Genomic DNA, 14,880 nt, shown 5'->3' on the forward strand with positions numbered 1-14,880 from the left:
AACCCCTAACTAGAGCATGGTTACCATGGAATAAAGAGGGCATAGCAAGAGCTTATAAAGGCATAACTAATAGGTGGTTGCCACGAGAACCACCCGGAGGGCACTTACCTTGAGAGGACAGTATAGCGAGAGTAGAGCAATCACCAACCAGTCATTGGTTGCTGTGTAAGGAGGAAGGCAGTGCGATAGAAAAGCTAATCGGAAGGTTTACCTTGGAAGGAGGAAATTATGGCAAGGCCATAAGGTGCCATCAGAGGGTGGTCGCCATGGAAGCCACCCCTGATGGTATTTACGATAGAAGGAGGATGGTTTGAGAGAGGATAGAAATGCTCAACTCGAGGTTGGTTACCAGAAAAACCATCCAGAGGGTGGTTACCATATAAAGAGAGAGATTATCATGAGAAGAGACCAACATAGCGCAGTCCATCTGGGCAGCAGCTATGAAACGTGCTGCCAAGGAGAGGGTCATCGATTATGCCACGCGCCTAGAGTGGCAAAGTGGAGGGGATGGCTAGTCGAAAAGTGAGCAAGTGGGAATAACTATAGCTGTCTGGAACTAGTCTTGCCTTGTATATTTAAAATGGACACTGGTTCTTGAGAAAAAGTGTCCATGCCCATAATAATGATCATGATGAAAAAAATAAAAACAAATCTTCTGATATAAAAGCGCTTTATGATTACTGACTGCTTTTGTGCATAGAAGTGGGCAGTAAGGTAAAAATTTGGCAAACTGGCAAGCTTCCAGATGTATTATTCTGATCACCATTATCATTAAAATTTGTGGAGCAAGCTGAAGTGCACTTGAAGTGCATAGTATTCCATGAAATGCATAAAGGTACCTCTTGGTGTGATGAAGTATCTAATACTACGAATGTTCATATTCAAAGAACTCTGGGGTCATCCTGCTTGCAGCTGACAGAATTTTTTCGCAGGCATTCATGCAGTGTGGGAAAGGTTGAGGCGCTCTGACCGGGCAGGTTGCCACTCTAAAGCATGAAACCACAGGTACAGTTACACATCCAAAAAAGCTATCACTACGGCAATTGCACTTTTGCACTGCCTTTCCCTGGTGTTCTGTACTTAAAATATAAGGTGCGGGATATCTGGTACAGGCTTTCGGAATTTCGTTCGTCATTGCTGTCCATATAATGGGACAAAAATACATGAATCCCATGGGCTCTGCATCTTCAGCCTGTCCTCTGTCCAGACAGAGAGTTTCCAAATTACCGAGGTGTAAATAAATTGAAAAAGATTGGCTCCCAGAAAAACTGTGCATAATTCGAGCGAGGGCCATATAACAAGGGCCGTATGAATGAGGCACAACTATATACAGATATCAAGTCACTCTAATATTCCTTATGACAACATATTGTAAATTATAAATACCTAACAGCTGCCATTGAATCTCATGTTACACAGTGGTAACCATGCTGTAAATTTTTAATGCAATAGCTTTAAAGACCTCGTTGTCCAGAAAATCTGGTATGGCGTTGTCGGCATTGTGAGTGAAAAACCACTGGCATGGCTTTGGCAAGTGGTCTCCAGTGAGCAACCTAGGAAGTAGGTGGACCACCTAGGCAGTGGGCAGGTTGTGGCATCATCACGACCTGCCCACTGGATAGTGAGCAAACTGCCCATTAGGGCAGGTGGCAGTAAAGGTCTCTTTGATTTGGCTGCACTCACTGCACTAGTTCCGTGAAGTTCCACGGTGGTGCCACCAGTGCGTAGCGTCAGCTCAAGTACAGCCTGACACCGTCTGCTTGCTTCCAAAAAGAATGGTCACGTGCAGGCCTGGTCGTCTACTAGCCTTGGCATCGCCACAAAATTACAGTAAACTGCGTGCCACCAGCATCAATGGATGCCAAAATCCCAAACCACGTGAAGAATTTTCAAGCAGGAAATCCTAAAGAAGTGTTGTCATGAACCAGCTCCAGGAAATTGTCATTTCACAGAAAAAAAAAGTCGGATGTATACACACAGACGATTTATGAATATGCGCTGGAATGGTGCCAATGCGGTTCAACTTGACCGCTTAGGTTTACAATTATGACGACACAAACTGTTACTCACCTCCTCCTCTCAAAGAAAGGACTTGCATCATTTCATTAAGAGACTGCTGTCATATCTGCCTCATTTCTCCGACTTACACATGGGTGCCACCACACTGCTATACAACAGCTGCACTTCCACTTCGGAGAGTGCAGCACTTTTGCAAAACGAAGTGCAGTGCAGTGCAAACAATGCAGCAGGCAAGCGCTGCACTCCTTGAACTGGTGCAGAAAGTGTAGCCAAATTGAAGAGACCATGAAATTATTGATTAGCCTCTCAGAAAGAGCAACCTGGGCTCCACAAGGCCCACTGCAGGGAGCACCTGCCATTGCATGGCAGTGGCACATCGCTTAACTGCTGCACCACTGCTCCATGAATGTAGAGAATGGGAATTACCCATTACGCTATTGCGTCACACCCTTAAAGCGCAACTTACACGCCCCCTCAATTTTTTTCAAATATGCCCTCCCCCTATAATTTAATAACAATCCCATCATTATCACTTTCAGCCCACAGCCCCCTCCCTTGCATCCACGTACATAGCCAGCAACTCATGCATTAGTGGTCAGCAACATGCTTTGCAGCAGCGTCAGGTTACTGCACGGTGCAGTTAAGACATCCTTGCAGTGAGCGTAGTTCGGAACGAGAAGAGGTCGCTTGCTCATGGCCGGCCATGAATTTTTTCTCTTCCACTCACTTTGACCTGGGCTTGCTCGCACCCACATGACGTACAATGCAGAGCTGACCAGTATAATACCTGGCAGAAAACAGTCTGCTAACATGTAGTTCATCACTTGATGCAGCCATGCCACATGATGGTATGATGCCTGATAAACTATCTCCGGTATCCTACTAGATGCCATTGGAATGCTTATGCCCCACTTAATTTTTGTGCATCACGTGACATGATACAGCACCTTTTACCTAAAGCGGTCGATCCCATGCGATTCATGCCCAATAATGCAGACATCAAAGAAGAATGAAGCTCAGAGATTAGTAAAACCAGCTTTAAAAAACTCCTAGCAACCAATGCTAAACCGAATACCACATGCTCTGCTGTTGGCAATTCATTTGACACTGACAGTATTCACACCCATCACCACCAGCCTAACTATGACCACTGAAGGGGAAAAGGCTCTCCTATATCCCCTTAGTCCACTTTATCACAGTGAACTTTCAATCTCACCCATCTACCTGACTCTGCTGTCCAATGCTGTGCTTGTCCCCTCCCTCTTGGAATCCATTTCAGTACCCAAAGGAACCGCTGGTTATTAAGGCGAAAGCCTTTCTTGCCTTATCAGTGTGCGCAATACCTGTCCGCAGGAAACGTGTACAAGAAATGTCCACTCCACAGTCAAATAAAATGAAAGAAAAAAAAATTTCAACGAGGATGGGATTCAAGCACACGAAGGCAGAGCCCAATGGATTAGCAGTCCATTGCCTAAACCACTCGGCCACCTAGTCCGACGAAATCAGGGTGTTTTAGAAGGCGTAAGTCGTAACTTGAAACCGGATATAGCGAACACATCGGATATAACGAAGGTGTAGTATGTCGTAACTTGAAACCGAAACTAATTCGAGAAACGCGAGGCGATTGTGTTCAGATAGAAAGCTCAACAGGACGCCACGGGCTTTCACATTGATGCACGTTAGGTGACTTTAGTGCTCCCGTCAATTTTTTTACCTTTGCATTAGGTCCCCTGCCCGTGCCCATTTATTCTCATTAATCATAAACTCATGACTTCATCATTAACTCCAGTTTGGTCGTAGACCCACTCTGCTCTCTTTCTATCGCTTACTGTTACACCAATAATTCAGTCTCCTATCAGGCGAGTGTTAAAAGGTGCCATCCTGTCCCTAATCAAACTGATAACAGTTTTGCAACAATTATAATCCCATTCTGTTCCTATTTCATTCCAATTCGAACTCGACCGAACCTTCCAACAGTCTGCCAATACATAGGAATTTTCAGTAATAATGCCCAGATGAATGAGAATCATTTTTATCAGGCATATGCATATAGCTTCTGACAAACAAAGAACAATGAACTAATCAGGTTCTTATCAATATACATTAGTAGTTTAACATGCTAAATTGTTTTCACAGTTCGCATATCACTGCAGTCCTGTGCCACTGGCTCCTCTCATACAAGCTCGAAGAGAAAGTGCACTGAGTGGATACATGCTGATGCTCCCATTGCTGCTGTGCCAGCTCCTCCGAGTAGGAGTGTTCCTGTGGCTTTGTGTGTCATGCATTCCGTAATCTGCCAACTGTTTCCCCATAACCTGCGAGCTTCGAATTGAACTGTTTTGGTTCATGGGGTTTAACATCCCAAAGCGAATGAGTATGAGGGACGTCATAGTGGAGGGCTCCAGAAAATTTCTACCACCTGGGGTTCTTTAACGTGCAACGACATAATGCAATATACGGGCCTCTAGCTTTTCACCTCCATCGAAATGAGACTGCCGCAGCTGAGATCGAGCTTGCGTCTGTCAGGTCAGCAGCCGAGCACCTTAACCACTGCGCTGCCGCGGTGGCTTGAACTGAATTTTCCCTCTTCCAATGGTCATGCTTAATTCATATAGGCATTCCAACTGAAACAGCTTCCAACAGCTTCCGAATGCGCAACTGCAAATTTTTCAATTGGAGAGAGCAATTGGAAGCCATTTTGTTGTTACTGAATCCTAATGAGATCTGCAGTACGCATGAAAAATCTGCACTGCATGCAAATGCAGTGCACAAGAGTGCCTTGAATGCATTTTGGCACTCAATATGAGACCAGAGTTAAGGGAGGAAGGCAGGCTGACCGAATCTTCTCCAGCTCGGTGATGACTATGTCAGAGCAGGGTCCCCGGGTGTGGCTTCCGCTGAGCGAGGACTTCTTGACGGACACCTTGAGCTTGTCCCAGTACATGGTCTGCAGCAGGGACTGGGGACCGCACCATGTGATATTGCTCTCCTCAGAGTTGTACAGGTAGTTACTCGCCACGAAGGGGACAAAGGTGCTCACACCAGTCTCCCGGGCAGGACTGCAGTACACCTGCACAAGGCCACACGGAACAACACACATAGGGGTGAAAGACGGGCCAACAGGCGTGGGATGCACGATAGGCAAGCCATTTCAACGGCAGACTAGAATTGCTTCCTCGTCACGGAGCCTCACAGGGTGCTTCTGACGCTCAAGCTCTGTATTAGTTTTTGTTAAATAAATCATTTTATGTTTTTGTTAAATAAATCAGAAACATAAATCCCGTTTTTTCTCATTCCTTGTCGAAGTTTTGCACCCATTTCATTTATATCATGCAAAGCCAACTTGCCAGACAACACGCTCTTCTGAAATCATTCCTCCACTTCGAACTTCAAGCATGGCCACAGGCCTTCCTCTGCCTCAAGGAAACTTCATCCATTCACAGCTCGGTTCGAGGCAGGAGGGTCATCACTGTGTTGTGGCCACAGTGTGTGTTCAAAAAAAAAAAAAAAGGAGCAGTGGAAGCCTTACACTGCATAGATACCTGGGCTGTGCGATGACAGAAGGGATTAATGAAAGTAATTGTTCTAGCTCTCACTAAGTTTGCAACTTGCGCAAAGAATGTACACATAGCACCCTTCACCTAATCTGGCACTGTACGCACTTTGCATCTCTTGTGAACCTGTCCTCACCCGAATCTCTACCATTTATTCTTCTGTGGAGGTGTGGCTGACACTCATCCACTCCGGTGCCTAAGATGCGTGCGTGTCCTAATGCACCTGGTTTCAGAGCTAAGTATCTTGGGCAACGTGCCTTGACCACAGATGATTATGACCACCATGCCCCTGGAACAGGCAAATCAAGTTGATAATGTTTTTTTTCTCAGTAAATTTGTTTGGGCTGAGAACATGAAGCAGAGAAAGTATGTTTCGCTGCACTTAATGAGGATGTCGTTAGGTCTACTGCTGGCTGTACAGAGTAGCAATGCTATCTTCCATTCAAGGGGCCCTTCAACAGTGTTTGATAAAGTTACAATATGCCTGGGATGTTAAATGACATGACTGCAGAAATATCCTCCAGGAAAATTTTTTTTTTAATACATTTGCTAGAAGCACAGTTATCTAAACTCATGGAGCGCACAATAGGGGGCTAGTTGATGACATGGATGTCAAAACATGAAACTACGCAGGAGACAAGACACGGAAGAAAAGCAAATGGGATGAGCGCAGTCTGTGCTTGCTGTTGTGTATTGTCCACTGCGATGTTTTTAGTCCTGAGAATCGCAGTCGTGCAGTAAAAAATTTGAATTTCAGCATCTTCCCTGTTTTCTCTCTCCTGTCACCATTTTATGCAAGCTCAAAGGTCACTGGTCCTTCGCTGGCATCCCGCCCCACCGTCGGGCTGCCGGAGTGTGTGGGAATTCCTCGCGGGAGGCGCTTCTTGACGCGCCAGCACAACACGGCTGACTGGCTGGGGCCACAGCAGCTGTGATGTCTGAAAGAATCTGACCAACAGCCATTTACAAACCTAGATATATACATGCGAGACACAAGGAGGGCGCAAGTTAAACAAGTTGCCAGAAAAGGCTCACCAGCTTTCAAGCACTAGTGTGGGTTCTCTGCTGCAAGTAGAAGTGTATCATTTGGCTCATACTTTTATGACAACACAACCTGGCGATTGAATGAGTTACTACTGTCCTCAAAAGGTGTTCCAGGACCCCTTTAAACTTCCAGAGCATGCAGTGGGGGGCAGACAAGTGACGTAGCAGAAATACGTGCAACTCTGACTGCTGACGTGTCCTTAAAAGGGATGGCAGAACCCCACAAGTTTACTGCATACTGCGTCACTATTCCAAAAGTCTACCGGAGCTCAGCGAGAGCAGTCTGCATTTAACCAACATTTCACCTGTCACGTGAAGTTTTCTCCACGCTGCAGGCTGATGCATACAAGTGAGGTACCAGTCGTGGCACTAGATAGTTTCAGCTGCAGCATATGCAGACATATCGGAAGGGCTGCTGTGCGCAAAATATTCTAAGAATGATTACAATATTCCCTGATGTGAAATTTGAGTGCAGCTCTGTTAGGCTTGGCGGTGCGAATGGCAGGGTTCTCTCAACAGTGGCACTGCGCCTCTGCTCGGGCAGCTCATTTAGCAACAGCGGCAGACGAAGCATTTCCACTGGTGGTGTCACTCATTCCTCAGAAAGAACTCACTGAGACTATTTTGTATTAAATTATAAAAGAGACGCTTTATGCCAGGAAGACACTGCTGTGAGTGGCGCGGCCAACACAGACAATCTGTCGCGTGTAGCACATCTCACAGCAAAGCCCGCCAATGGAGCGGAGCAGGGCATGACTGCAAGGAGATAGCATGTAGGTGCGTGCCGCCGCAGACAAGCCTCCCCTCCACTCATGCGTTGGTGATAAACAACCGCACGCTATGATGCGCACCATTCTGGCACCATCTATAAGCGAGCAGCGGTACTCTTGTTTGCTTGATTGCACCACCAACAGTGATAGCAACACGGCTCAACCCACAAACGGGCACTTAAGAGCTGTGCTCTGCTTAGATGTTTGCATATGCCAAATGGTACTTGAAACGAAGGCACTGCATGCATGCGGATTCAGAACAACAAGCTAGGAAAGGGGTTCAGAAGACGTTGCGGCAACTACCAAATTTTTTTGTGCACACACACGAAAAATTAAGAAAACAATGCCTCATTTATGTGTTTGACCGACCAAGCTGCTCGTGCTTTAGTGCTTAGATCAAGAGACTGCACCAGCCCCTGTACAGAGCCCGCTCGGACAGCTCCTCGATGCCGGTAACGTCAGTCATGCGAGCTGCTCTGGCAAGACAGAAAATCTGTTAGGCAAATGCTTACACTACAAGTAAGCCACTAACAGCATCACTGTAAAAAAAATTAATTGCCGGGAGCACTTAAGAAATTTATGTGCGAGTAATGCAAATGCACTAAACTTCCATTCCAATTTTATTCGACTTTCATTCTAATTCTATTTTTTTGTAGTTAGTGCTGCAGTTGAATCCCAGCACAACGAATGCCGCTTCAAGGAAATTTTCGCAACAACGAAGTATTTTTCATTCCCCGCGAAATCCCCATAGTAATTAATGTATAAAATTTCCTCGAAAACGAATTACTATGTGAGCACGCATTCGCTTTACGAATTTTTCGCGAGCCTTCACTGGCCAGTGGCCCGCCTTTCTTCAAAAGTTGGGTGCTTTAAGAGATTATTCCCTGCTAAAGCAGTGGCTTGGAGCAGCTAAATAATGCACGGAAACGTATGTTTATTACATTTTGATGTATTCTTTATAAAAAATTTGGTTTGGAGTCGTTTATTCGTCATAGGGAAGCAGCGAGGGGACTTGTTGGTACCGTGCGAAGGTTGCCGGCAGGGCGACCAGCAAGGCGACTAGCACGACTGCAGCTGCGGGAAGTGTACCATCATCGACATCGACTCCGGGGATTGACGTTACTTGGAAATTGCTCCAGGAAGCTGGAAACGTCCCTGCTGACATAGCGCTGGACGATTTCCTTGACGCTGACGCGGACGTGATTGTCCACAAGGAACGAAGCGATGAAGACATCATCAAAAGTGTTCACGAGCCGGAAGAGCCGTCCGATCATGAAGACGACTCCACTCAAGATTTACCTGCCCCGGCAGCCTCATCGCAGGTACTGGATGCCTTCGACGTTATTAGAAAATTCCTCGGCACACACGATGACGACGTTGCGATGTCGCTGTTAACAGAGTGCGAGAGTCGCGTGACGCCGCTGCTGGCAGTGAAACGCAAGCAGGCTAAGCTCACAGATTTGTGGCAATAAAACTATGTTTTGCTGGAGTTATTGCCTTGCATTTTTGGTTAACTTCTCGACAGCGAAATTTCGCGACGAAATTTCTCGCGCGTCCCGTCGATCTCGTTGTAGCGGGATTCAACTGTAGTACTGTTACTGGTTAAATTTCGTATTTTCCTGCCTTTGACGACGTCACACCATTTCGACCAATCGCGAGTTTTGTAACACTGCTCCTTTTTGGGTAACTCCAGGTGTCCATTTCGATGAGCCATCTAATGCTTTTGCACTAACAGCACAGGTGCGCAAGCACGCTTGTGCGAGCAGCATACAGCACTTTGATTGGTGGTGGCACCCTTGCAGTCACTTTTGTCCCAACAGCAAACTTGGGCAGATGTTTCGTAACCATAAGAAGTGTTAGAGGCCTCTAGCAATACCAAGTAACCCGAGTGAGGAGAGTGCTTATGGGAAGTTCCGGCAATCTCGTCGCATGCACATTGGCCAAACTGGCATGTTGGCCAAGGAAAAGACAAATGGCAATGGGGGCAACAATTGGGCCAGTGTTTAGTAAACTTTTACTTTTTTTTATGGGGGTTTGACATCCCAAAGCGACTCAGGCTATGAGGGACGCTGTAGTGAAGAGCTCCAGAAATTTCGACCACCTGGGGTTATTTACCGTGCACTGACATCGCACATTACACGGGCCTCTATAATTTCACCTCCATCAAAATTCGACCGCCGCGGCCGGAATTGAACCCACGTCTTTTGGGTCAGAAGCCAAGTGCAATAACCACTGAGCCACCGCGGCAGCTGTGTTTAGTAAACTGACCACGCCAAATCCTCCATCGGCGCGTATTCTCTCAACACGGCAGGACCTCCTTGGCGGTGTGGGGCGACCAAAGCGGCGGCGCAGTGATGCAGCAGCCGCACTGCCCCCACTTGGGGAGCCGTCCACGCCACCGGCACCCGCAGACTCGTCCTCTAGCAGGGCAGCCGCATCGCCAAACCGGTAGGCCAGGGCACGCCTGCGATCAAATAACACGAAGGGCGCTTAACTTTCTTGTACTTGAGCTCCACGTTCCCTCCTCATCCTGGAGAGAAATGCTCGCAGCAAAGCTATTTCCACATAGTAAAAAATGTCACAACCAAGAGGGATGCATGACACGAGGCTAACTTTACGTAGCAGCATATAGCATACACCACTCTCCAGCAAGAGTTATACACTATACTAGAAGCCCAGTGCATTTTTTGATGTCATAAATCAGCTGACACACATTACAACCAAAACATCAACATTTTTATACACCTTCATTACTGCTCATTACTGATGCACGTGATGAATTGCTAATATCTGGTGTATTGGCAGCTGATCTAAGTGGTCACTTGTCAATTCACTTAATTATGAATCTCTCAGTTCCACAAACAAACCCACAAAAATGTTTCTATCTGTATCCAGGACTTAAATCAGAAGTTACAAACACTCGATAACAAATTGTGTCAAGTAAACTGCAGCAGCATCTATAAGGCAGCTGATGCTGACGAAGCTTATGGTATTTTTATTTCCACTTCTAAACCGCTGTATTTTGAGTGTTTTCCATACAAAAAAAAAAGATGCGAGATTCAATGGCACGTGTTTTCTAAAAAACAAAAGACATTGATGATCATAAGAACTTTAAGACTGCAAGAAATAGAGCAAAGAGTATGAAGCAACAAGCCAAAAGACACTTCATGAGCAACCCATTTAACACAGAAGTAATTAAGCACTCTGATACCATATGGAAATGACTCAACTTTCTGAACTTAACACTTTCACTAAGTCGTGGGTGGGTCACGTCATTTATTCACGATTTGTGGCCAAGAATATTGCATCATATGTTGAAGCCATGGGTCCGAACTTATTGTAAGGTTTAAGGAGGAGGACCAATAAAATCAGGTCCACAGTTTTATTGTGTTACCTAGTATTCGTGGCCACAAAGCATGAATAAATGGTGTGACCTGTGGGTCACAACATTTATTCATCACACAGTGAACATGTTAAAAGAAAAGCCTGAAATGGATGAAATAACTGCTGATGGCATTCATCTGCCAGGTTTTTAACTATCAGATGCTTAATTTTTTAATGACCACCACAGATGATGGCACCACGCACTCTTAAGTGATGTCCAGGCAATACAATTCAAAAGGTTAGCAAAACCGCATTTCTGGCCACTGTTACGAGCTCTGTAGGTCCTTTAGTCTATGAAAAATATTAAAAGTAAGGACACTGACGACCTCCAGATTTTGCCTTGCAAAGTACACATCTCACATACTAGCACCAATATTTGAATACACTATAAACTTGGCATTTTCCCAAGGAACCTTCCTGAATGGACTACAGATTGTCAAATACAGTCATTTTTAAAGGGGCAATGAAAATAATGTGCCGGGCACAAGCTGCGGGGTTGGCTTACACGAGCAATATATCGTATATATTGTGTCATTTGTAGAGTTTTTGGTATGTGTTTGTACAATCTCTGAGTAATTTGCGCACATCCTTCTTGAAGCCTTAATTTTAGGGTAAAAAAAGAAATGGGCAATAACTTGGGTTTGTTCTAGTTATAGAAGCAAAATAATGGAGTTCTTGATTCATAACACGCTGAATTTTTTTATACTGACATTCTTGAAGCATTTTCAGCATTTTCGAAGTCGAACCGATCTGGCTGGCAAAGAAAGACCTGCCCATGATGCGGTTGCCGGAGCGAGCAAAGCCGGTGTGAGAGCAGCGGCCGGTTACTGCCATGTCTTCCAAAGACATGGCAGCTGCTGAGTGCCGTGGCTACGTCATTTAGGCAAATTACTCGCGTGATCGAAGTAAGCGAGCCAGCGATGATGAGTGTTGGCGAGCCAGACGAGAGCAAGTTGTCTGGCTCATACTCAATCTCTTTCGACATCACTGAAAATAACAGGAGTTAATGACCTCTATAATTTATAGCTAAATAAATGTTATGAAAAAAATAGCAAAATAACATCACTTCCTGTGATAATCTGGCAAACTTAAAGCCCAAAAGTGTAATTATTGCTCAACACAGCAATGACGTGTGGTATGTATTATAATCTTTTCACACACATTACGGTGACCAAATGCATGTGTTCATAATTGCAAACATTCCTAATTTGCGCAATGACTCCCGAGGGCTAGATGATGCAGTTTCACCAGCTGCACACTTTCTCCTATTTTTTATCATTTATTGAAATTTGTTTCACATTTCCAATGTTGGTGCATTTTTTTTTTTACCATACCTCTTATTTAATTCTTTCAAGGGACTGTTTAGATATGCACGATAGTGCTTTTGTTTTCATTGTACTATCTATGCTCTGTTGCTGCTGCTTTTTCAGTATGTATGGCTTATGGTTTTATGGGGGTTTAATGTCCCAAAGAAACTAAGATTAAGAGGGACGCCGTAGTGCAGGGCTCCAGGAATTTCGACCACCTGGGGTTCTTTAACATGCACTGACAGAGCACAGTACAGGGGCCTCTAGAATTTGGCCTTCATCGAAATTCGACTGCCACGGCCGGGATTGAACCCTCCAATAATCAGATCAGAATGAACCTGAGTTATTGCTCATTTCATTTTTTCGGCATGCACTCTATCTACTCATGTAATTTGCGCACTTTTTTCTTAAAAGTAAGGCTTCAAAATGGATATGAGCAAATTACACGGAGATTTTGCAAACACGTCCTAAAAGGTCTACAAATGTTATAATGCACAGTGTATACAGTGTATTGCCGTGTGTAAGTCGGCTCTGGAATTCACGCCTGGCCATAAGAAAGTTGACTCAAAATATAAATCAATGCATACAACACACCCAGCAGGCAACCCAGACTCCTGTTATGTATAGCTCCCCATGTGATGGCAAAGCAATAAATGCGGAAGTCGCAAAGCCAGCAGTCAGAGGCAAAAGGAGATATCAGGTGGGCACCCTCCTCACATGCAGCCCGGCTGTGCAGCGGCAAACAGAACAGCGAACCGTTTCAGATGCTGGTGCAACAAACGCTCCAGAGGTTACCAGAAGTTTGTTCTCGCCGATGGGAAAGTGACTACCATCACGAGCGAGCCGGGTAAACGTGGCACAGATGACTTTTTTTACTGCAACTAATTTACAAACAAATTACTGACTTTTTAACGCCACTCACTCAACTTTCGCAGCTGCATGTGATGACGCGGCAGCGGCGATCTTCTGAAGCCTGCCCTTCCATGCACCTGCATGCATGCAGGCGTGCTTGTGCAGCAAGGAGCACAAATAATGTAAGATTTATTAGGTAAATTCTGGTAATAAATTAGCAGTGTAAAAATACGGTAAGTACGGTATATCTGAGGGGCTCCATTTGTTTTAGGGATACAAATTTGAGGAAGAAGCTACTATGGACAGAAGTCATCAATTTCGTTAAGAAAGAAAATGTAATACTCTTAGCATATTGTTTACCGGTGGGATATTCTGTAAAATAAATAACAGTGGTGTATGTGCTAGGTATACTCTGCAGGTGAAATATTACGGATGGCCCTTTTTTTTTCTGCATAAGAAGAAGCTGGTTCATATGTACCGGCTGCAGCTCCCCAGTTCACACTTTATCTGTGAGTGAAATACACAGCCACAAGGTAGGAGGAGAAAAGGTGGGATACTGCACAGAGGCTAGACGTCAAAGAAAGGCCCCTCCCTCACCAGGCCACGCAAAGAAGGCTATTTCGATGTGCGTGAAGGAGAACAATAACAGTCCGGGATGGCCGGTGGCAATTCATTCTGGCGGATTAACAGTGCTGTGTCATCTACTTCATCTTTGGTTTCATGCCACCGAAAGCAGTGCGCGCTGCATGGCTGTGTCCCTCTGTCACGCGACAAACCTGTTTCGATGACCGCACGCATGAACACGCCAAGTCCGTTAACCTGCGGGACAGGTGCTGCAAGCACACTCCTCCATTCGAGCAATTGGCATTTGAGTCGGTCGTAGCCGACACCGCCTTCTTGTTGCCAGATCTCCCTTGCTATCAGTAGTGGAAGTCGCTGCTTGTGGCTAGAGCTGCACTGCTCCATGACGCTGTTACAACCCCACTTCTGACACCATGTCAAGGCCAATAAGTGTCTTTACCTGCCCACAGGCAATCACATGGATGATACACACAGAGGGTGCTACCCTACAGACCCAAGATATAACGTTCTTTAGCAACCTCTAAACCATGCCCTCACTTCGTAGGTTCAGTCTCCGTAGCCGAAACAGCAATTAGCAGCACGCGACGTTTTAGATGCAGTTGTGATAGGTAGCAGCGACAAATGGGCCCGTGGCACTCAACGATGAAGAAAACAAAGACACCATCAGCAATAATATCCTTTGAAATAGAACTATATGTGCATCCAAATCAGATAAATGCCAGCAGAAACTTGTCTTCGAAGTGCTGATTTCAGATTATTTTTAAATCTTATCTTTGCCCTATTTGACCATACGCTCAGCATTTATACTAATATTATAGCTCTCTATGCAGCTCTTTTTTTGCACCAATAGCTGCACTACACTAGCGCTTCGAGCCTTAAGCGTGGCACCCCTTGAGCTGCGTGGCTGCCCTTGAGCTCCGTGGCGGCGCCGTGGCTGGTCACGTGTGGTGTGGAGTAGCTGCCGGCGGCGCAGTGGGCCGGCGAAACAGAGTGTGCGGGGGAGGAGTGAATCCACGTCCAGGGATGAATATGAAGAAAGAACACCCAGCAAAACGGAGCAGCGAAAGACTGCTTTTGCAATTCGACTGAGCGAGTTTCACTCGGCCAGGTGTAGCTATCTCGTCACTCCAGGTTTAACCAGAGCTAAACCAAAGCCAATTTTTTTTCGTTAGTTGGCTCTTTACCACTTTCAATTTCAGCCATTTCACACTATAGCGTCACTACACTCTACACGTAGAGACTACACAGTATCGCTCCTTATTTGCCTCCCTGTCCTTCCACTTCTAATCAATCGCCTAGGCAATGTCTTCATACCAAAAAATTATGCAGCGTTTACGCTATGTCCTATGATGCCCTAAGCTAGGTGAC

General features: G+C 45.5%; 1 protein-coding gene across 2 annotated transcripts in view; it reads right to left on the reverse strand.

Annotated features, from left to right (window-relative positions):
* Positions 1–14,880, reverse strand: part of LOC144132311 (inactive serine/threonine-protein kinase TEX14-like) — a 150,870-nt gene that overhangs the window by 126,420 nt on the left and 9,570 nt on the right. For both annotated transcript variants that reach the window (XM_077664632.1, XM_077664631.1), the window contains exons 3-4: positions 9,656–9,851; positions 4,857–5,089 (exon numbers count right to left, since the gene is read on the reverse strand). In XM_077664632.1, the coding sequence (XP_077520758.1) occupies positions 4,857–5,089; positions 9,656–9,851 (429 nt within the window). The remainder of the gene's footprint in view (positions 1–4,856; positions 5,090–9,655; positions 9,852–14,880) is intronic.

This window comes from Amblyomma americanum, chromosome 5 (assembly GCF_052857255.1).
Source record: "Amblyomma americanum isolate KBUSLIRL-KWMA chromosome 5, ASM5285725v1, whole genome shotgun sequence".
Classification (NCBI taxonomy): Eukaryota; Metazoa; Arthropoda; class Arachnida; order Ixodida; family Ixodidae; genus Amblyomma; species Amblyomma americanum.